This window comes from Scedosporium apiospermum, assembly GCF_000732125.1.
Source record: "Scedosporium apiospermum strain IHEM 14462 chromosome Unknown SEQ_SAPIO_0088, whole genome shotgun sequence".
NCBI lineage: Eukaryota > Fungi > Ascomycota > Sordariomycetes > Microascales > Microascaceae > Scedosporium > Scedosporium apiospermum.
In genome coordinates, this window is record NW_015971789.1 from 844,945 (window position 1) to 868,219 (window position 23,275).

General features: G+C 51.4%; 1 protein-coding gene across 1 annotated transcript; it reads left to right on the forward strand.

Annotated features, from left to right (window-relative positions):
• Positions 1-4,122: 4,122 nt before the first annotated feature.
• SAPIO_CDS3238 (Cellular morphogenesis protein) lies at positions 4,123-7,970 on the forward strand (the record flags this gene model as incomplete). The annotated part of the gene is made up of 2 exons (XM_016786076.1): positions 4,123-7,609; positions 7,738-7,970. The coding sequence occupies 2 exons, from the start codon at positions 4,123-4,125 to the stop codon at positions 7,968-7,970; spliced, it is 3,720 nt and encodes a 1,239-aa protein (XP_016644082.1).
• Between the last annotated feature and the right edge of the window lie 15,305 nt (positions 7,971-23,275).

Below are 23,275 nucleotides of genomic sequence, written 5' to 3' on the forward strand. Positions count from 1 at the left end.
CATGACGGCAATCCTTTCAGAACGGCATTTTCGAGGCCTCGCTCTAGAGACCTGATCCATGGCTTGGTGCTGAGAGGTATGATCTGCCCACATCGCCCGGGGAAGAGAGTGTGCGAGAGAGACTCCCTAAGCCGTGAGATTTCTGGCATTTCGAGAAATTCCGTAGGTCAGAGACAGGGGCTAACACTTGTCTCTTAGAAATTCGTAGTATCGCGGGGCGGACGTTTAAACATGCCAAGAGGGCGGGTTTATTACCATTCAAGACGTGCAGCAATAGCTTGTAGACTGACGGGTGAGATTGGACGGCGATCTATTTGTGTGTCGGATATGACGACGACAATCGAGGCGTAGAGAGGCCGGAGATGGAGGCATTATACTCATTCAGGCACTCGTCAAATGCCCAGGTGTTATTGGTCTTGCGCTGAAACCCGTCTGAGTTGGAACTGCAAAGGAGAGACATTGTTCATTTAAGTTGGAACCTTGAAACATGTCAAGGGACCATACTGAACATACCCAGCCTCAGGCCCATCATTATCTCTGGCGTTTTATTCTTAGATGGAACGACCACATTTGCCTGCGGCGAGACCAGTCTTCCACCTCAAGGGTTGACTTGCTCCCGTCACTGACCGTTGTGGGCTGGTCTCTGTGTAAAACAGACTTCGTCTTGCTGCAGCGCCCAGCCTCTCAAGATGGCTTGTTCGGAACCCAAGGTCATCGATAGTTGGTTCTGGTTGACGGGACCCGGCATTACATCGAAAACTTGGAGGTGTGACAATGAAGCGTCGCCAGGGAAACATTTACGAAGTATTACAGCATTCCTCCATACATCTACGAAGTAATAATGCGGACCAGATGAAGCGATTTGGCCTCTTTGCATGCCGGATCAGTCTGGTGCATTATCAAGTCCCCCATCAACGGTCAAACGCGAGTGAAAAAGCCTCGGTGTGTACTTCGTATGAGGCAGTTTTGTGGTCCATATGAAGGATCAATTGATGTTGCGTTGTGCACAACGGAGTTATGTCCAATGCTACTTTCCAGGAGAAACATGAAGCCCCTGAATCCCACATGGCAAGCCTCTGCCCATCGATGCCCTATTCAGTGTTCAGTTCGGCCTGCTGCACAAGTGGTTGGTGCATGCGTGCGACCCCATAAACGACACGATCGCACACTTCATAGGACGCCATCGCTGTAGGGCAGGGAAAATTTTTGCTAGAAATATGTAGGTTGATGCAGAGCATGGGCAAAATCAACGTATAAAAGACCAAGATCGGAACATGGCGGCGTTTGTCCACCAAAACCGTGGTCGTTTGGAAGGAAACTGCAGATGCAAGCTGCAAGGGCAGTGGAGAATTGGAGGCACGACCGGGTTAAACCAGGGGCGCAATTGGTGATTTTGGCCGGGAACCCCAGCCGCGTGCGAACAACGCCGAGAAGGAGAAGGAAGTGGATTGTCGATATTCTCAATGGCGGGGACCAGGGTGTTTTGGCTGTTCCTGAGAAGCATACGAAGTAGTTTACGACTGAGGTATCATTGATCAATTGGCAGTGGCAACGAAGTACTGCACGGCCTCGCAACGGTGGACGCTACCGACCAGGATAGCCTCTGTAGCAAGGGGATACACACACGTACGAAGCATTACCCGCTCTCTATCCTCTCATTTCCTGGTTATATCTCTCTCTTGGTCTCGAGCGACACTCTCCCCTCCCCGAACTGGGCTTCTCATCATTCTTTCTTTTCCATTTCGTTTGACACTCATTCGCTTCGTCCATTTTCGGGCATTTTCTCTTCCTTTCTTTTTCAGTCGCTCTTTTCTGTCCCCTCGACGGCTGGTTGCAGCGCCGGTGGTGTCTCTTGTGCATCCATCCGGATCACTCCGTTTCCAGACACAGACTTGTGTCACTTTGTCGCTCCCTAACCAGACTCTGCTAGCAGCAACCGCTCTTGTCTTTCGCTTTTTGGTGAGATCTCCGTCCTTCCATGAGTCGACAAGACCCCTGATCTGTCCGTTTTGGACATGCACTGACGCTGCTTAGATTGAATCCTCGATTTACGACTCGATTCGCTCCATTACTCTCTTTTTTTGACCCAAGGCGCGCTTGCTCCGATCATATCGACGACCCAGATATCGATACCACACATTCGCTCTCACCAAATTTCACATCGGCGCATTCAGTTTTCCAGACTTTCCCAACCAGAAGTCGAACGCCAGTGGTTTACACACTCGTTGACTCCAAGCCACACACCATCACCCAAATTCCAATTCAAATAGGAAAAGAAAAAGAAAAAAAAAACCGAGGCATTAGGCAGGACCCTAAACATATCGAGCGTGGGAAAAGAACAAGATTGGGTCTTGAAGATAGCAACCTGGTGCAAACTCTAACCTGCTTGGAGGGGAATATTCACCTGAAGAGGAGTTCACTGACAGGACGTTCCCGACTACCAGACCGGCATCGTCAAGATTTGACATCATTCCCGGCTTTCAAATAAAATAGGCGAGCTGGACATCCCGGGTGTGGATGATTGATGGAATAGTACATCCGGCCGGGTTTCTGTCTTGATTGTGGCGGGCCACCTCTACCTCTGCGCGGATCCATTGGCTGTTCCATCGGCTGGTTGAAATTGGCAGAGCGAATCTCAGATCCCCTGCCCAGCATCACCAGGGCTCAATCGAAGACACGCCACACTTAGACCGCTAGGTCTTTTACGCCAGATCATTTACTAGTTGAGATCAATTAAATTGGGTGAGTGGGCACATTTGTCTTGGACGGGAGACATCAATCAATCGACGACGCTGTCATCATTGACCTGTGTCTCTCCGCCTTTTTTCCTTCCGTCTTCTCTTAACATTCCTTTTTTTTTTTTTTTTCCTTTTTTTTTTTTCTTTTCCTTTCTCTTTGTGCATTTTCCCGGCATTTATGATTGCTACCATTCCTTGCATTCCTGTTCCTCTTCCATCCCATCTCCTGTCCTTTTCCATGCCGTGGCCTTGATGATTTTCCTCGCTCTCGCTCTCTCCGTGGCCCCTGCCCCGGTTCTGAAGCCAATCTGACGTAAGGTGCAAGAGTGCAAGAGGCCCGAGCCAATTTGAAGCCAAGTGCAACTGTGTCGCCTGCCTGGTTTTGTTTGAACTGAATTGAGCGAACCAGGTTGGCCCCGTGTTTTGTCGTTTCGCGGCCGACAGGATCCGAGACAGGAACGGGCACGCAAAAGGTTAGGCCTCGTGTTGGCACCTGGCACCACAAACCCTCCACTGCCCAGGCACACCACGTCAATATCCGTGGGGCCAATTGGTACTTGGTGGTACCACGTTTCCGTGCACCTGAGCAGGTGCAATCTCATTTGATCCTCTAAGCCCACCAATCCACCGTTGCACCATCCTCACACCATTCCACCTCGCCCGAACATTCCCGTACAACAATGTACTGACCCAAAACGCTTCAGTCTTCAGGTTCCTGAGCAAGACCCCCCCAAACTCCCAAGCGCCGTTTCGTTCCTCACACCGTCAAAACTCTAATCTCCCGAACCTCATCTCTTCAACACTCTCGCAATCCAATCCAAACTCAATTTCCCGACTTGACGATCCCGAGCAGGCGAATTTTTTTTTTTTTTACGACAGCAAATTCTATCTCAACGTGTCGAGGCGTACCAGGAACGAGAAGGAACGAACCACGATAATTCATTTGCGCCTCCCGCGTCTTCAACCTTGTAACGAACAGCCGATAATTGGGCTCCACTCTCATTCCTGCCTGTTTCCGCCCGCGACTTTCGTTCCTTTCACGACTCGTCACCGCCCCATTCCCTGCCTCACTCCAGTCTTCTCGCACGATAATTCCTTTGACGATCGATTACGCTCACCCACTCCCTTTGCGTTTCGCGGCTCGAGGTCGCAATTTCTCCGCCGCGCACGAAACCTCGCTACGATCGCCGGACCACACGAATCGACGCCTTTCATTTCTATCCACACAACATTTTCGATGACGAGCAGTCGGTGAACATCATCCGCGACAAATGCTTTCAGATGTCCATATCGCGAATTTTGTAAAGGACCTGTTTATTGTTGATTCGGTGAACTGAAATCCGGTCTCACAAGCTGCCGATATTCTCAGATCGCGGTCGACAAAATGACCTCGTCCCCGCGCCGCCCTTCTCGGAGGGCGCGTCGCCACGACTCCTCACCTTCTCTCTCACAGACACTCCTCACACTCACCGCTCTTGCGCCCTCTCTATCACACGCGATCGACCTCAATCCTGTTCCCCAATCGAATATCGATTTCTCTCGCCTGGGTCGGATAGGCGTTGCTGGAGATTTCACCGGCATCTCCCTCTACGAATTCGAAGGCCAGAGCGAAAATACTTTCTCGAAAAATGGCAGCGAATCCCTTCTCACACAACTACCTAATAGCGCTTTCGCCTCTCTCGTCTCGACCGACGCGTCAATCCGAACTATGTGCTCATTCACGAGGAGCAATGGTGACTCTGCTGGTGTGATAATAGGTGGTAACTTCACCAGCCTCAACGGGCAGAAGTCTCAAGCCATTGCACGGTATAATCCCGACACCGGCGAAGTAACTCCGTTAGATGGCTTAGAAGGCCAGGTGAACGCCCTCCTTTGCGACCAGGATACGGACAGGGTATATATCGGAGGAAACTTTAAGGCGGATGACTCCACGAATGCCATTGCCTGGAACGAAGACCAGGGCTGGATTAGCCTTCCCTTTACCGGTTTCAACGGACCGGTCTCCTCAATCACCAAGGCTTCCAACGGCCACATCGTCTTTGGCGGATCTTTCACCGGCATAGGCAATGCCACCACACCCTCTACCCCAGATGAGCAGGTCATCAACATATCCGAGGCCCGGGTCAGTGCAGGGCTCAGCACCACGTCGGCCGGCTTCAGCGATCCCCGAAATATCATCTGCAAGACGGGCGGTGCCGACGGTCCCGGAAACACTTGGCTTTTGGCCGACAATTCACTGGGATTTTGGCAGGCCGACTTTGACTTCGGATTCCGCCCAACTAAGCTCAGGCTGTGGAACACTCGACAAGATGGCCGCGGAACGAAGACTTGGCGCTTTACGGTCATTCCCGACAACGGGATTCTCAACTTCACTTACATAGACCCTGCCACCGGCCAAAACTCGACCTGCACCAATCAGTGTCCCTTGAGCAATGACCCGGACGTCCCCTTCCAAGATTTCCACTTCGTCAACTCGGTCGGAATGAATAGTTTCAGGATCGATATCTCCGAATTTTATGGCTCTGGCGCTGGTTTTAACGGCATCCAGCTATTCGGCGACGATATCTATTCCTATGCAATCAACAGGTTCAATGAGCCTGCTTGCGCTGGCCTAGGCACGGCATCCTCGGCTACCGCTACGGGTCCTTGGGAAGAGTCTCCTTCGGCACAGAGTAGCTCTAAGTACCTGACAGCGCGCCTCTCTGCACCCATCACCGAGAACTCTGCATCCATTGTATTTTTCCCCGATATCAAGGAATCAGGAAACTACTCCGTCAATATGTACACCCCCGGCTGCATTGGCGACGGCACGTGTCCCTCCAGGGGCCAGGTTAACATCACCGGCATTATGTCAAGCAACAACCGAATCTCATTTTCCACCTCGCTCTACCAAACGAATAATTTCGACAAGTATGACCAAATCTATTTCGGCTTCGTTGATGCCACTTCGTCGTCCTTCCGACCCAGCGTGACCATTACCCCTCTCGCTGGCCAGGACCTGGACGAGATGGTGTTTGTAGCCCAGCGGGTTGGCTTTAGTTTGATTAACTCGACCGGTGGTCTAAATGGCCTCTTCGACTACGACCCTGCCTCTACCAGCGTTCAGCTTTCTGATGTCCAGACTTCTGCCGTTAACAGACTCGGTTCCGGCTTCTCAGGCGGCTCCGTTGTTACCTCCCTTGTCACGTCGGGGGATGTGCTCTACGTCGGAGGCGATCTTTCATCCCAGGATGCAAAGAACGTCGTTTCAATCAACACTGCCGACAACCGCGTTGCTACGCTCGAGGGCGGTCTCGACGGCAAGATTAACTCAATGCTCCTGGTGGATAAGAAGCTGTATGTCGGCGGACGGTTCTCTAATGCGGCCAAGAATGTTCGAGATCTCGGCAACGCCGCCGCTTTCGACACCGAGAGCAACTCTTGGACTGCCCTCGGCGCCGGTGTTAACGGCGAAATTCAGCATGTCGTCGCTATGCAACTTAATTTCACAGCCAATAAACCTGAAACCGTGGTCGCCTTCACGGGCGACTTTACTGAATGTGTCGCGTTCAGCGCCAATCCGGCCACCCAAGTTTCCGGGCTTGCCATTTGGGTTCCATCTCAGAACAATTGGCTCCAGAACCTTGATCAGTCTGTTCCCGCTTATGGTGGAGCCCTCACGGCCTCAATCCTCAATCTTCCCGGAGGCGGCTCCCTATATGCAGGTTCCGTATCATCCTCCCAAGTCAGTGCAAGTGGCGCCGCTACTCTCACAGACGGCAAACTGAACCGGTTCCCCGTTAAAATCGTCTCCGAGTCGGATTCCACGGCTTCGTCGCCCAGGGTCAGACGCCGTGCACTTGTGCCGGATGAAGGCGTGTCGGGTGTAACGACTGGTGCCTTTTACGAGTCGGGCGGCCGCAATGTTACTGTTCTTGGTGGTCGATTCTCTGCCACTGCCTCTGATGGCTCGACCATCAAGAATCTTGTCCTCATTGATGGTGCAGATAATAACAAAATCAGCGGCCTTGGCTCCGCCATCAACGATAACTCGACTTTCACCTGTGTAGCTATCGGGGGCGATGTCCTCTACGCTGGCGGATCCGTAACTGGTACGGTTGAAAACGGAAAGGTTCATGGCCTTGTCGCCTACAACCTGGCCGCAAGGTCGTTCCCTGCCCAGCCCCCTGCGGTAGGCGGTGACAACGCAACCGTGTCGTCCATCGCAATCCAACCGAAGACTGGATTGGTGTTCGTCGGAGGCTCCTTTACTCAAGCTGGCTCCCTCCCCTGCTCCGGTGTCTGCGTTTTCAATGCTGAACAAACTCAATGGCAGCAGCCTGGTGTTAACCTTCAAGGGATCGTCGACTCCTTAATCTGGATAAGCGACACCACTCTAGTAGCGAGTGGTTCTCTGACCGTCAACGACACAGTTAGCACATCGCTTGCCATATACAACTCACAGACGCAGGCTTGGGATCGTTATCCCGGCGCGGATACCCTTCCTGGCCCCGTTGAGGTGATGACTATGGGATCTAGTGATGGATCACAGCTCTGGGTTATGGGCCACGCCAATGACAACTCCATCTTCGTGATTAAGTACGACGGGTCTAAGTGGTTTACAGCGCCCCAGGGTCTGCTCTCGGGCTCCGTCGTCAAGAGCATGCAAGTCTTCTCCCTGACGGAACGCCACGACGCTACCGACATCCTTCCAAACAGACAATCCTTGGTATTGACCGGATCTCTGGTCCTGCAAGATTTCGGGACCGCGTCTGCCGTTGTCTTTGACGGCCAGTCCTATCGACCTTACGCTCTAACTACCAACTCCGGGAACGTTGCGGGATCCATCACAAAGATATTCTCGCAGAACCAGGACTTCTTCACCGCTGGAGGTATGTTCGAACCAATTCCCCTATTCTCCCCTACCCTCCGCCCCCATTTTTTTATTTTATTTTATTTATTTTTTTTTTTTGGGTTTCATTTTCCTGTCCCTTGCAGGCGGCTAACGCAGGATACACAGGAGGTAACATGCCCCTCGTTTTCGTCGTCTTGATCGGCCTCGCCATCTCCCTGGGTCTCATGCTGATCATCGTGCTTGCCGGTGTCCTCCTTGACCGGCTCCAAAAGAAGCGCGAGGGATACATCCCAGCTCCCACCTCAATGATTGACCGGTCGAGCGGCATTCGACGAATCCCTCCCGATCAATTATTCGAGTCCTTGGGAAGGGAGAGGGCTGGTGTGCCCCAAGTCTGACGCGTAGATGCATTGCGGAGTTGAAGTTTGATAGTTCCCGGAGGCTTTGTCGTTTTCACATTGATTGGCGTTTGGTTTATGGGCATGCATGGATAGGGAAGGCAGCGGATATGACGATAATATACCTACACGACACTTTTCTTTATCCCTCTTTGTATTCTTTTTCTTTTTGCGATACCATCGAAGCACTGAAAGGCACACCCTCTGTTCACATTGCACAAGGGGCTTCCAGCTTGAACATCACGAGATTCCTCCCATTCTCCTTTTTTCCTTCTCCTTTTTGCAAGACGTGGATGAACTTCCAAATCTCTTGATGGGCCAGGTCCGAAGACATTCGAGACCTGTGGCACTCGAGAACTCCCGTCCCACTACCTTTCCTCCGGCATATATCTCCTATGTCACGAGCTTACTTCGATTCTCATGAGTCCATGAACTCAATTCTAATTTTCTTTTACTTGTTCTTTTTCTTTTGTCTTACCTCGACTTGCCATCGCAGCAAGCACCATCTTGTTTACAGATAAAATCATGCGCGATGCTTCGATTCTAATTCTCCGATTCTACATAAACATGTACATTAGTTCTTGAGAGTAAAAAAGTTGGCGGAGGATAATTCTACACTATGGTACTATTGTGTTTTCAACATCTTTCCAAGTCGCACTCGTTGCCCATTTCCTTGCCATCATCTTCTATGTATTCTTGTTTCCATTTAGACAGTTGTCACCTGGGTTCTTTGCCAGTGGTTTCGACACATTTGAACGCCGCAGAAAAGCGATCGGGTGGGAAGATCGACGTTCTTTACTTCGAATAGGGTGGCGGGCCTGGTTCTCGGGTCCGTTGGTGTTTATGGTCATCTTCAGGGAGGATATGAGCATGGCTAGGGGCCTTGCGAAAAAGAGCGGCTGAGTCGGAATATTGTAGACAGCTTGATGAATAGACAGCTTCTTGGCCCAACTATAGTGACTTCTGTCCTGTGTATTTACCTAGACTTTGGAAGTGTGTCCTTCACGGCTCTTCGCGATAGTGAGAGTTTATGTATTGGTCCCCTGTGGCAAGATGATACTACATAAGTCCGGAATGCCAGCCGAAGGGCGGGCTTCTCATGCAAAATGGATTAAGAACAGTGTTGATCGTCGATACATTCTATACTTAGTCTATACCGGCTCCCATCACAAGGTAAAATGCGGATCTCTGCACTCGCAGAGTTGAAGCAAAGACGAAGTTGCCGCAAAGTGAGGCATGCACATCGGGCCGTTACGCTCTTCTCGGTGGCGGAGTAGCATCTTGGCCTTGGGCTCTCTTCGTCTGCAATGTAGCCAAGTCCCGCTGCTAATCGGTAGCGATACGGATGATCAGACCTTTTTTATTGAAGTCTTCCTTTCTCTCTAGACCTAAGAGTGCTTTTCGGTTGCTGAGGCGCCGGGAAGCTGGCGGTGCGGCAGAGATGAACCATATCCGTGATGGTCTTAACTAGGCAGCTCAGCGATCCCCAACATGGTCAATGGACTAAACTTGAAAATACTTGAGGAGTTCGCGGCCAGGATCCAGATAGTTTGTAGATGTCACCAGTCGCTTCCCATCCATGCTGGAAGCTGTCTAGCGGTATCTTCCGCGTAATTGGCGATCTCCTCGAAGATAGTTCCACAAGGTTTCTATGCGTGGAAGGAGATCTGATCGCTTCCTATTATGAATAGCTTCGCAACTTCATGTCCCAGCTCGGAACGCTACATCCGGAGAAGATCATCCGTCGGAGAGAAGATGCGTGCCGGTGATACAATCTCGATGAATATGTTACGCACACATGCCCATGGATCCTACTTTTCAATGAAGATCCGGATCCTCTCACCCCCTCTCCCTCCACTAGTCAGATGCGACTTAATATGTGAAACTACTGGTATGAGACCGAGAGATTAAGGGACCAGGGAAGATCGGAGGGCGAGCCGGCCGGGAAACAATGGCGGACCCGAGAGCTTGAGGTCATCAACATACGAAGTAGCAAAGAAAAGGGGGGAGCGGGAATCCGGCGTCCGTAAAAATATTCTCTTCCCATCTTAGAGAAAAGAAAGAAACGTCTCGGGGAGGCGGCTCGAGGACAAGTCGTGGGAACTTTGCTTTTTCTAGTAGCAGTGTCTAATTAAGCACACATCCTCCAGAACAGAAACACACAAAGACCCGACTTGCTTTCTCTCGTTGTTTGAGCAAGCTCTGGTTGGACCGGGACTTCGTTCGACATTGCTCCGTTCCTTGTCGACAAGTAAGACCGAGAGAGATGGATCCTAGGATTGGGGGATATTTTGGGATGAAGGGTCCTGTTTTACTCCGTGACAAACCTTTGTCTCTAGTTAAATCACCAGTCTGTCGCCTCGACGATATTTTTAAAGACTTTAGAAATTGGGCGTCAGGGCAACTTGGTCTTGTGTATACCCTCCAACATCCTAGGATGAAGACAACACGGGTAGGCGACGGAAAGATATTCCAAATCCCCGAATATTCACAGTTGTCTGAATCATTGATCCCACAATCATACAGAAGCCCCGAGTGTTCCTCCGCGGGCGGTAAACAACCCTTGACCAAGGCACCGAAGCAGGTCGTCCCGTTTGGGAATGACGAAGCCGCCGACATCACTTTGAACAACGTTTCGTACGGGGGGTAGAGCTACGCCGTGAACCCTCCTTCGAGATATAGAGAAACGCGAATAAGTCGGTGTCTTGGACAAGCGGAATTACTACGAAAGCCATATAGTTTAGATCTTAAGCACACATCCATCTACGAGGGCCCTTGATTGGGGCTCTAGCCACAAATCATCAAAGGCAAACACCTCTATCTTCTCGTTCACGTCACTTATCGAGCCGAGGCGAAGACTGAAGCAGGATCATTTCGAGGACAGCAGGGCTGCGATTGAACTGTTCGGCAAAGGCCCATCTCGGGTCCAGGTTGAAAATGTTTCTGTTGCTCTGTTCTGTGGATGCCAACATCGACGGGCCATAGGAGAACACCCCGGCTTGACAAGCCTAAGTAACGGTATACTGAGAGCCGAGAGCTCACAATCGGGAGTGACGACAGGAGTTATTACGGCGAGCCTCCGCGGAAAAATCTTCGAGACAAGGTTCCTCTTCTGCCAGCCGCAAGCCGAGCTTAGTTTCATGGTATCTGGAGTAGCAAGGGCAGCTCTCCTCGACGGGAACCCGTATATTCGAGAGACGCGGCTCTTGGAAGACTCGATGGGGGGTGCGCAGACCTGCGATCTGAAGAAGACAAGTTAGCCTAGGGTGAATATACTATTCAAAACTTCGCGACAACTTGGAGAGGAGACGCGTAGGAGACAAGGGAGGCCGTTGTGACTTAGATTGAAGAGAGATCAAAGACAGGTTTCGAATCCATTCCCATTCTCCATCTTTCCCATAGATAGTAATAGACTTGGTGAGAGCTTGATGAATCTACTGAATGCTTCAGAATGCGTACAACAATTAGACAACGGGGCCAAGACAACATCCGCCCCAGGACAGATTTTCCATCTAGCAAACACCTGAAGATCCCTCAATTGAAATCTCTCCTGACCAAGCCTCTGTCTCTGGTAGGCCTGCTAGCCAATACAACATCAATTCTGCCCCCCTGTAGCCACCGCGCCTGAGGTACGATTAGACTGTACGGCCTAGCGTTTCGCCGCTGATGGATCGCCATGGAGCGACGAAGCGAGATGACAGCAAGTAGTCTACGTTCTAGTGTACAGAGGCACCAGACTTGCTCCGGCTCTTTCCCTAACAAATCTCCTGTTCCTTAGTCTGGGCTTTGCCACATGAGCTACAGGGGGAGAGGAAAGAGGATGGATAGCGCGACTAATCGGAGTAAAACTGGACCATACTGATTTCGAGAACCGATGTAGCCCCAACCGAGCGGATTCCTTCTGGATTCTTCACGCCCCACAACAAGGGTGTCGTATAATAGGCCGACCTCGAAACACACTTTGAGAAAACGACAGCGTGGCTCGGAAGAATCTTGGTCTCGAGGTAGTCTAAGACGTTTGAATCCGGTTTGACGTCACTGGACAGAATGAAACAGTCACCAGTTTTTTTTCCTCTGTTAGTCTCGTCTCGAGGTTCCCACGCCAGTGGCATCTTGATGACTTTTTTCTGACTGCATGGTTCCACTCGTCTCGGCGCCCGTTTGAGTGTAGTTCGGCGGGAGCGGGCGAAAAGCACAGTGAACGTACTGGGAAACTGAACTGTTCTACGGCATAGTACGATGGAGGGTCTCTACTAGGGGCAGAATGAGATATCGTAGACGATGTGGGTATCAAGAATGGGTACGAAGTACGATCTCACTGCATCCATAGACGTGACACAAGGTATCCGGTGATTGGAGAAGAATGGTGGCTCAAGACATGGCGGGCTGATGAGGAGGCACGACTCCGGTACTGCCCCATAATCCAAGACCCGAAAGAGACGTGCATAGATGGACAGGCAGACAGGCGGGGAGGCGGGGGGGTACAAGGCATCGTTACCCACGTTGTACTTAGCCAGACGCATCTACCGACAGAATCGTCTGTCCATACACCCTCAGACGATGAAGTGATAGCTCATCCTAGGGCCGTTGCCGAGATAGGGAGATAGAGAGAAGACCATCCCTTCAACCGTCCGAAAGGAGGGGAAGACGTCGGCATGGCATGGCATGGTCGACCTTTTCTCATGCCCACATGGCATCATTCGCTGCGAGGAGACACATTCGAACAAAGGGCCCCAGAGAAGAGTTCCTCATTGAGCTAGTTGTGTGAAAAATTCTCTCTCGCCTTACCCGGTTCGAGAGGTCGCGATGCTCGCTTCGATGTAGGGACGGGACCTTTTGTCCCACTAAAAAGGGGCATACAGACGCATGTCCACGTAGTGTACGGAGTAGTACTTACCTGTCCCGACTGCCTCTCTGCATGGTGATGGGAAAAGTGGCTCGGTGTCCTTCGGGTTTCCCGTTCTTTCTTCTCCTCCCATTCTGGCAACCCTTGCCTGAATACACACCCCACCCGCCTCTAGATATCCGAAAGAAGTACAAGATCGGAGTGTCTGTGTACTCCTTTTCACTGCCGAGACTAGTGGCAAGACTATTTCGCGGGCAAGTTTCTCGAGCATCTCTTGGATCGAGGTACTAGAGATACCTGGCGCATCGTCCGAGGAGGTCGGGGCCATGACAGGAACTAAGGTATAGAGACAGAACGGGCGGTGAGGTCTCTTTTTTGTGGACACCACACGCCCCCTCACTCGAGGGTTGCGAATCCGGGACCTCTTGTTCTCGTCTTATTCCTTTTTCCTTCTCCTAACCACACACGCCCCTCCCCTCCGCATCCTCTGTCCTTCGCCCACGATGATGGTCGGCGATACTTCGCCCAAATCTAGGCTTTGTGCGCCTCTGCTCACTATAATGGAGGGCCGGGTGTGAAGGGTCTCGAGATAGGGCTCGCCCTTCCCCGCGGCCCCCGGTCCAACCGGTGGGCCAGCCAGCCTTCTTGGTTGGAATAAGCGTAGTAGCGTACACACGAACACTCCTCCTCGTGACGAGTACCGAAGGGGCCTGGTGTACTAGGCCCGTAGCGGTACACGGCTTCAGTCAAAGGGGTACCTTCGTGGGAGGTTGTACTTCAAGTCCAGGTGTCAACCAAGAAAACGAAGATGGCGGGGGCCGAAGGGGGGGCGTGAGAACGGGAGAAAGAGGAGAAGACATGCAGTAGGCATCAAGAGATGCACCCTATTCCGGTGAGTCAAATGTAGTTCCTTTCAATGAGGTGGGAGATGCAACACCAGCGAGGAGAGAAGGTGATTTTTGCAGTGTCCAACAGCCGCCCCATCCTCTCGTTCCCATCCCAAACCTGCCTGGAGATATCATCCATCCAAAGTCCCCCTCCCCCGTTAGGTCTAGACTGGGACCACCAGAAACAAACAGCAAAAAGAAAAAAAGGAGAAACCAGGCGGGATACGCCGGAGCCAAGGAAGACCAGGTTTAACCTTGATGAAAGCAAGTCGTTTTTCTCTCAACAAAAAAGGTCCACGCCCCCCCATTCTTGCCATCAGGGCATTGGCATGTCGTGATAGGCACAAAGGTAAGGGGGAGGGGGCCGAAAAGGGGGCGTGTCTGGTAGCGTACGGTAACCCAGAACCCTTCGACCAAGAAACCATGGTCTGTGTAGTTCTCTCCCTCTTGTGTGTCTCTCGTTAGTTGACAGAAAAGGCCAGTCACAAGGTGGGTAAAGAACGACGATCATCATCGTCCCGACAAGGCGTCGCCGAGGACGCTGTTACCGATACGACAGTCATTGGATGTGGCAGATGGCCCTCGTGGTGGCGTGGAGTGTGCGGTCTTGGCCAGCACGCTTAGTTAGTATGACAAGTAATCTGAGCAGTACTACTCCATGGTCCGTCTGGGGGAGGAGGATAATGGCAGCCACGACGGCAGGCTAGAGAGACTGGGGCTTGGGACTGGACGCCGGCAGTCAGGTCCTCGGGCAGTTTCAGAGGGCGACAAGCCCCACGGGACCAGGGGGGAAGGGAAGAAACAAATGCAAGACCCGCTTTTCGCCGCGGCTCTTCTTCGCCGTAATTATATGACCTTGCCGCGTCCTGGTGATGGATGGGGTGGTGTTGGAGTTGGGTGTGCAAGGCGAGACTCGGGTTGCACGTACGAGAGGAAAACTGCACTTGGCAGAGGAGGGAGCGGAGTGTAAGTAACGAAGTACTTTCGGACTCCAATTGTCTCTCCAATGTTGGGGAGTCAGCAAATCTTGTTCGTGCGGAGTTACTTCGTACTCGGCAATACGGAATATTTATTGATTTGATCAATCAACTGATGCGTGCAAGTTGCAGCTAACAACTAGGCAAGAGGACATTACACGTGAAAAGCCACTTGGCATTAGTGATTGTGGTGCTGTGGTGCTGTGCTCGCAGTAAAACCCTGGACAGACTCTCAATTGACCAGGTCTGGTGTACGAAGTAGTGTAAGTGCAATTGCCCCCGACAGTGCCATCACGTATACGATAATATCAAAGGATATAACAACCCGGAGTAGCCGTCTGCTTATCGGCCGGGACGGGAACCGAGTCAGCTCCAGGTCGAGGCAACGGCACCTGTTAGTGGGTTAGTGGGGGCGGAAGGGTCCAAGTACGACGTTGAAGTATCAAATCGCGATCAATTTGCGCTGCGCCGGGCTACGAGAAGAAGAACCGAGCTGCGGCGGACCCTGGATCAACAAGTGATGTTCTGTCAATAATTTGAGTATTATTGCCTCGGTACAGAAGTATTGCTCCTCCAACTGCTGGCGGATAGGAACATGAACCCAATTATTGGTCTAGGGTATCTGATCAAAGCTACTCGAGACTACTCACACACCAACGCTACCGTACCATACTACCCCCGACTCCATTCGTGATTCAGCGTGTCCTCTAACATGTAAGACTGGGCTGTGTCAAGTTTCAAGCATATTTCGTAGCACCGGAACAAGCTGGGGTGTCCTGTGCGCAATGTGACAGGTTCTCTCGGGAAGGTTGTCGATGCTACGACCAAGTAATAGTGTAGACGCCGGTAGGATGGGATTTGGAGAGTTCCGCCGAGCACTGGACCGGTCCTGAACGGTAGTTGGCTGAACGTTGAGCCTCAATTTAAGCCACCCACGTTCGACGAGGGTGTAAATGCCTAGTGTAGATTGATAGATGGTGAATTCTCGACAGGGGTCTACGGGCTATTACGAAGTGGTGCTGTCGCTGTGGACGCTCCACTGCGCTACACTGCTAGCGGTACGACTCGGGACCACCGTAGTCCTGGGGCAGCTCTCCACAGGCCAGAACGTCGATAGAGCTTCTTTCTGTTCGCCGTCTAGCAAGCCTGGATATCCCGTTGGAAGAGATCTCGACCCGGCCTATGGCGTGAGGATGATGCCGATCGGGAAGCCTGGGTAGGATTGAGCCTCGAGGACGCTGGGCGCAGAGTAACATTGCTAATTCTCCAAGTATTATTTGCCCGGAATTAAAGAGTAGCAGCGCTAATACCGCATACCATACCATACTGGATCAAATCCTAACAGTTGGTGGAAGGAAGTTCTCAATCGCTCCATGGGGTGTAAGTCTTCCAAACTTGTCCGAGCATACAAAAGGAGACTGGGCTCCGAGGAGAGTACCCCAACACTGTGGAGAGATTTAGTGTCCCACGTCGGCATTGAGAATATGATGCTCGTGCGAGGACTCGGTTCGTTACGAGTAGCGTAGTGTAGATGTTTCTCCACCCGGGGAGAGGGGAAGAAAAAAAAAGAAAAAAGAAAAAGGAAAAAAAAAGAAGGTCGATGAACCCTACCATGATCGACCATCATCCCGAAACAATAACGATGCTTGCTATTACCATTGTTTCCCAAGAAATTCATGCCGACACACGGACCACGCACCGAAGCACATCCTAATAATTTGTCCAATCCTCCTCTATGAGACGACGAGGTAATCCCGAACCGACGCGCGGACCACTCCCGTGATCCCTTAATGGATCTTTTGGGGGCAGGAGTGTAATGGCGATATCTCGTATCGGTGCAGAATCAAGGCTCGGCGGGCGACGTGGTAGTTTCATGGTCTCAAAGGCATTTATATTTTTCCACCTCTTTTTATTTTCCTCTTTTTATTTTTCTCTCTTTTTTTTTTTTTTTTTTTTTTTTTTTTTTTTCCCCTGGCTCGAGGGCCGGCGGAGAAAGGAGGCTTTCTCTTCTTCTTCGAGGCCGAAACTCGGAGGATGCCCAGCGGGTTCTGGTCAGCTTTCGCTGTGGTTTGGTTACCATTGATTTTCTACTCTAAGATTATCTGCGCAAGCCCATCCATCCGTACACTACGAAGGAGAGACTGAGCTATGGTGACCCCGCAAGGTTGGATGGCGCTGCCCACATCGGGTACTTCGTAAGGCATTGATCATTGATGTCAACTGTGGACCAAATAAATGTCCAGTGCCGCAAATTGCCATCAGGCCTCGAGACAGACAGCCGTGGTTGTTATTCGCTCTTCTCCGTACGAATGTAGTCTTATCACCTTAGATCCGACGAGACGCCGACGTGATGGATGTGATCGACGGTTGTCAAAAGTGGCTGCTGATCGAGGAACCGTTGCAACATTCCTCAAGTTGCTCTGAAAAGCAGGTACCACCTAATAAGACTGCCAATGTGGTAATAGTCGCAACAGACCTGCAGGCAGTTTCCGGTCCTTCGGTTATCTGGATCTGACTCCTCTGGCTGGTCCACACCAGAACCTACGATGATCGACGCGCCTCATTTCAGGGGTCTACGGGAAATTTTTTTCCCCCTTGCGGTTGTGCCTGGCAGAGCTGGGGTTTGGAGTTGCATTGCTTCAATCCGGACCGAAACGGCTTGCAAAAAAGAGGTCACGTCGGGACATTGTAATAAAATAAATAATAATTATAATAATACATTTGATATTCCCCTTTTCTGTGATTCTTTATCCCACACTCACACTCTCCACACACTCACACACACTAGGGACGTTCAGGGACGTTCCTGGACTCAAGGCATGCTGATTCCACCCGACCAACGAGTAATACCAATTATGACATGCTGCGGATGCAACCGCGATATGCGGCTAGTTGGAAGTTGGTGAGCCAAAGAAAAAGTCCGCCGAATATCCCCCGTTCCTAGTCTGAATGCATCATTTAATCAATCGAGGCGCGTCGGGATATCACAGACCCGCGTCGTCATGGGATATGGCCTTCGGGATATGGGAGAAAATGACGACCAGAGCAACCACTGCTTCGGAGGGCTTTGGACACAACCGAAAGCCAGTGCTTTCCAGGCTGGCCATGTTTCCATACTACAGAGGTAGCAATGCTAGATTATCACTCTTGAGACAATTCATCCTCCGCCTTCGTAAATTCTGGGCTCGTTGAGCGGGTGCCTGTCGCGTGGGAGTCGTAATGTGTTGGTATCGCAGCTGAACCGGCTCACACACATGATGAAATTTCGCGATGCATGTCCGAATTCGCATTGAGGTGTCATTATCCCGTATTCCGGGCCTTCCAGTTGCCATTCAATCTCATCCCATTCAGCGCTCGTGGGAGGTGAGGAACAAAAAAACCGTCGGTTTACCCGGTTGCTCGTTGGACAGCAGTGCGCAAGATGAGGCTAACCTTGTTCTCTGCAAGGGTCCCCTTGTCAAAATTGTTTCATGTGTCTCAATCGGGTTTACTTAATTTATGAAATGGGTGCTCACCGTTGCACTGGCCCCCCATCAGCTGGTAGGGCGAGAAGATGATCGACGGTGCCCCTTGGAAAAAAACGACGCTAAGCCAAACCTCTGAACTGCAAAGGAATAAAACCACCTCCACCTGCTTTTGCTGACTGCCTTGGAGGATGAAGTATTATGCCGCGATACTCTGAATTTGGACGCGGTGAAGATAGGAAAGAAAAAAGTTCGTGTCGCCATCATTCAATTTCATTTCGTATATGAAGGAGAGTGGCATCGCAAGAGGGTCCTCGGTGCAGATACGACCCCGTGGGCGAAGCTTTGGACACTCATCATGTTGGCCGGCTTCACACTATGGATAATGGATGCCTTGCGTGGATCGGTGGGAGTGAGCATGTTTGTTTGTCTGCCTGTCTGTCTGTCCGTCTGATCCACTCCTCAGGAAAAGAGCACAACCGGTCGGTGATAGTGAGCGTGAAAATGTTTAGTTGTATCCACTCGATCAAGGTCGAGACTAGCGGTAAGCGCAAAAGAAGGTATTACGAAGTTGGCCTATCTCCGATAGAAAGGAGGGGAGACTGTTTAGAGGCTGGGCCGGAGGAATATGGGAATATGGGTCCAGTGCAATCGTGATGTTGGGCTCTGTGTGGAAAGTCTTCACCCACCTAGCTGGCTAAGAACGGTCTGGCCTGGCTGACTGGCCAGCCCACACTGCACTACCAAGTAGGTCTACCACCAGTGGAGCGGAGGATGTAAGGGCTGGACATGACCTGGGCGTACTTTTACCAGGCCGGGCAAAGACCAGAACGTTGATGGTTGGACGACGCCCTACCTTTACGAGCAACGTGCTTGAGCATTGCATCACGCTAGCGCAATCGCTCCTCCCACGACCTGCAACTTCATTCCAAATACCCGACCAGGACCCTACCATATTCGACCCTAGTGTCTGCTTAGCGTCCAATCTAACGTAAGGCCGGCTGGTCTGCAAGCCGGCTCCAGCACCTTTTGATCACATAGAAACAGACAGACACCTGTGCTCTCCCATGATGCCCTACGGCCCATTCACACAAGTTCAAATCAGATGTCCCTCCCGCGTCTGGCTACGCCATCATGCAGCCTGAGAAGCCCGTTGACGTTCAAAGTTGAAAGTCCACTAAAAAGAAAAGAGCAGGAAAAAAAGAAAAATCAAGGCCTTGCATTCCTCCGCTGCGAAAAGGAGGTGGTCTCGGAGCAGGGGTGCGACTTCTCAGAGAACCTGTCACTTTCAGACCAGGCATCGGCCCACTCAACTCATCAACCCACCGGCCCACTCGTCTTTTGGCGAGGTTTTTTTTCCTTTCTTTCTCAATTCAAATCTTTTTGACTACCTCTTGTAGTAGTGTAGCCCACCACACGACGGTGCTGGACTAGTTCGCATACACCACCTGACGGCGGTAGTCTAGACTCCAGTCTTCGCGACTTGTTAGTGCCTAGTAGCTCTGTTCGAATCAATTCCCTCTGCTGTTCCTCACTGTTGTGGTCGCCAGCCACTAAATCCCAAGGGCCCCTCCGGGGAAGTTCAATCCGAATCCCGCGCTCCCCGCTCCCTTTTCGTGATAGTATTGCCTCCGGCTTCCCATTACCGTGTTTAATGTCGAACCAGTCAAATTCCTAAGGAATTGGACCTCAGAGTTTCAGAAGCACCTGATGCGCACATCTGACCGAGCCTCTCAAAAAGCCAAGTTCACATCCGTGCTCGAGGCCGAGGTGTTTCGATATTGGATAAAGCCGCAATGCCGGAGTGTTGCATTCGGGTTGCAAGAGGCCTCATGCTGCGACATTTGGCCGCGACAATTGCGCACAATCTTATCGCGCCTCCCGCTTCTCTCTGGGTCTGGCCTCTACTACCTCAGTAGTTTAATAGACAACCTGACAATGGAACGGGACTTCGTCGTAAAAACCACTTAGTAGTGGTCTCCGTACTTCGTACTCCATACTCCATATGAAATAGTTCAAGTCGTGAAGGCCTTTGCTCCCTCTGCTCATGCAAGCCACTATGCCACTCTTATCCCTAGCGCGGAAGATCCATCGTCGAGATGACGCTCAGAGTGCAGGTGGAGTCCAAGACTACCGTGGATCCCCCACAAGATGTAACGCTCTGAGCAGTGTCCAATGGATTGAGAGCCTCACTGACGCCTTCTAATTCGTGGTTCATACCCACTATAACACCACGAGCACAGGCTTGGTTGTCCACGAAAGTACACTGTCCTACTCACCCAGAGGGACCAGACACTAACACCTCCACCACGCTACAGCGTGGTAACCAACCCACTAAGCCTCCGCTCCCCGCCCGCCTCACCCGACTGCCGAAACTGTGCCGGCTCAATGGATTTAGTTTGAATGGTGTCCCTTTTTTTTTTTTGTTTACGAGTAAACTCGTAGTGTAAAACCACATGCCACGACCAGACCCTTCGATTTTTCCCATATGGCGCCACATGACTTTCTCCCAGTGTTGAGACCATCCCTATCCTGGCTGATACCACAAGGGACCCGGTCACCCCCAAGGACCAAACCCTCCCAAAAGGGCCCTGAATTCGGCCCGGCACTGCCAGCCTCACCAGAATGCCTAGGACCGTTTGGAAACTAGACAACCAAGCCGCAGGCAACAAACATTCAGGCTAGAAACCTGCGCGCAAGCTGATCTTGGTTTTCCCTACCACACCCGGGTTCGATATTCGTCAGCCCCGGGCTAAGGGTAACGTGCGGTGAAAGAATGTCACTGTGTTACGATAGGGTCTAAACTACAAAGGTACTTCGCACTTGCACGTCGGCTTCGATATGCAGGTACAAGGTATTATCGACGGGTGATCCTGCCACTCCAACGCGCTGTGCAACATTTAGTTAATTGGCATTCCCAAAAGAAGGATTCTAGTTTATAATTTAAAAAAAGGAAAAAGAAAGTAGCCTGGAATAAAAATAATCAACTCGAGGGGAAAAAAATTTACTACGAAGTAGATTGAGTTTGTCTTCGAGAATACGAGTCAGGGGCCTTCAGCGAGAGGATCAATCTGACTTGATTGCGCCGACTAGACACGCGTACGTAGGGCTCGCATGTCACAGCCTCAGTATGCCACTTCATCGACTCCGATGCCCACTGTTATTCGGCGACCTCGCACTTAAACATGGCAGACGGGAAGGGCCTCCCAAACCTCCACTATGCGTACTTCGTAGCGAATGGGACTGGTTTTCCTCGGTTTGCTCGTCATGGGGCTGGCCTAATCGAAGCTACCGGGAGTCATTTTATCCGTTCAGGAACCGCCGAGTCCAAGGCCAAATGCCGGGACCAGGCGCATTAACGGTTGCAGGATCGTATGCACCAGCGCCCATTCCCGGCGGGCAGCTAAAGGGGTGGGTATGGGGTTGCAGAGCTCCACGACTCCGTATTATTGACTCCTTGTCGTTAATTGCACTAGGCGCGATATCAGGTGAAGAGTCCATCAACGAATATTGACGCAAGATACTAGGGTGCCCAGCGTCACCGCGGCGGATAGAGAATCTAGCGCCAACGCCACTTGCTGATCGTCCGCGATGCTGCCGACAGAGCGCCAGGGGCTGGGGCGTGCTAGTCGTTGAGCAAGGCCGGGGAGGAAACGGGTGGGAGACCGGGGTGGTGATGCGGGAGAGGGTGGGTACATCAAAATGGTACAATTGTAATGGACACGTTGGGGACATGAGAATGAAGTAATGACAGGCTGTGGGGGAGGGCACTTGCTCCAGTAAAATTACCAGTTTACTTGCTGGGACTGGCCAGACCACTTGGAGCATGCCATAGTTGCGGCACTAAATATTCCACACCTTTGGAGTGGCTCCAGCCCAAAAGACAGGGGATAGATAATGTCTTCGGGCCGTTCTTCAGGTGAGTCAAAGGTGCAGGGCACGAGAATAATTAAGAAAGAGAGACGAAGAAAACGAATTAAGACATCGTGTGGCTCTCACTCGAGTAGCTTCCTTCGTTCATTAGGCCCACGTTGCTGGGATGAATGCTGCTTGGAATGTCTCGAGGCTCGGTGTTTGACAGAACCTCATGTGTCCCACTGATGGCACCGACTCCCCCAAGGATCCGCCCTCGGGCGCACGCATGGCATTACCCGACTGTTTTCTCGGAGCAACGTCTGATGGTGATGCTCGACCCATACAGAAAAGAGAAATAAAAAAGTAAAAAAAAAAAATCAGATCGTTCACCTAGCGACGCACCCTTCCACCAATGGTCCAACGCTATACCTCGGCGGCAGGCGCGTTTGAATGCAAGGAGCAAGCTCGCAGGACCGAGGAGGCTAACAACATATCATCCTCGCAGCGCGTCAGTCCTAGCCCTTGACGCGAATGCCCAGTGAAACCACAAACGTCGGCCCGTCTATTGTTCGTCTTCGACAATCGTAGAATGTTGGTCATCACTGAATCCCTCGACCATACGAAGCGGTTTTTCCCTGTCCGACTCGTATGTATTTCGACCGAGACATTCTCCCCATCGTCTTCCAAGTCGTAGACGAAGACGAGCACGCCCATGTAAACCCCCAGAAAGGGTTCGGGAGAAAGGATGGTGGGACTCGGAAAAAGCAATGACGTTCAAGACAACATTGAAGCCAGCACACTGGATCTCCTCTTACAGGCCGGATCGTAGGTGTTTGAGGAGTCCGCTGTCGCATTGGCACAGCTCAGAGCGGGCCAGCGGTGCCTCTGACGTAACTGCTTAAAAGCCCCAGCTTGGGCCATGGACCCTGAAAAGGGAAAAGTACGAATTACCTCGTAGAGCTGAAGGAGCGAATGGTGCCGCTGGAAATTTCTGGGGGTGAAATATTGCGCGAAGTTGTCTAACCCAGCTTTGGTTAAGCGGTACGAGATGAAAGATAGAGAAAAAAACGGTCGGTTCAAATTGACTTTGACACGATCTCGACTAGTGTACTCGACACTCACCTGACACAATCTTCTTGACGGTTATCGAGTCTTCCAGACCAAAGAGTTGGAAGAAAAGAAAACTGAGGCAAGAAAGGCGAGGAGATTTGTGCCATAATAGCCGGTGGCTTGTTTTTCCAACCTTATCCCCGTGAACGAGATGTGCTCAGGAAGA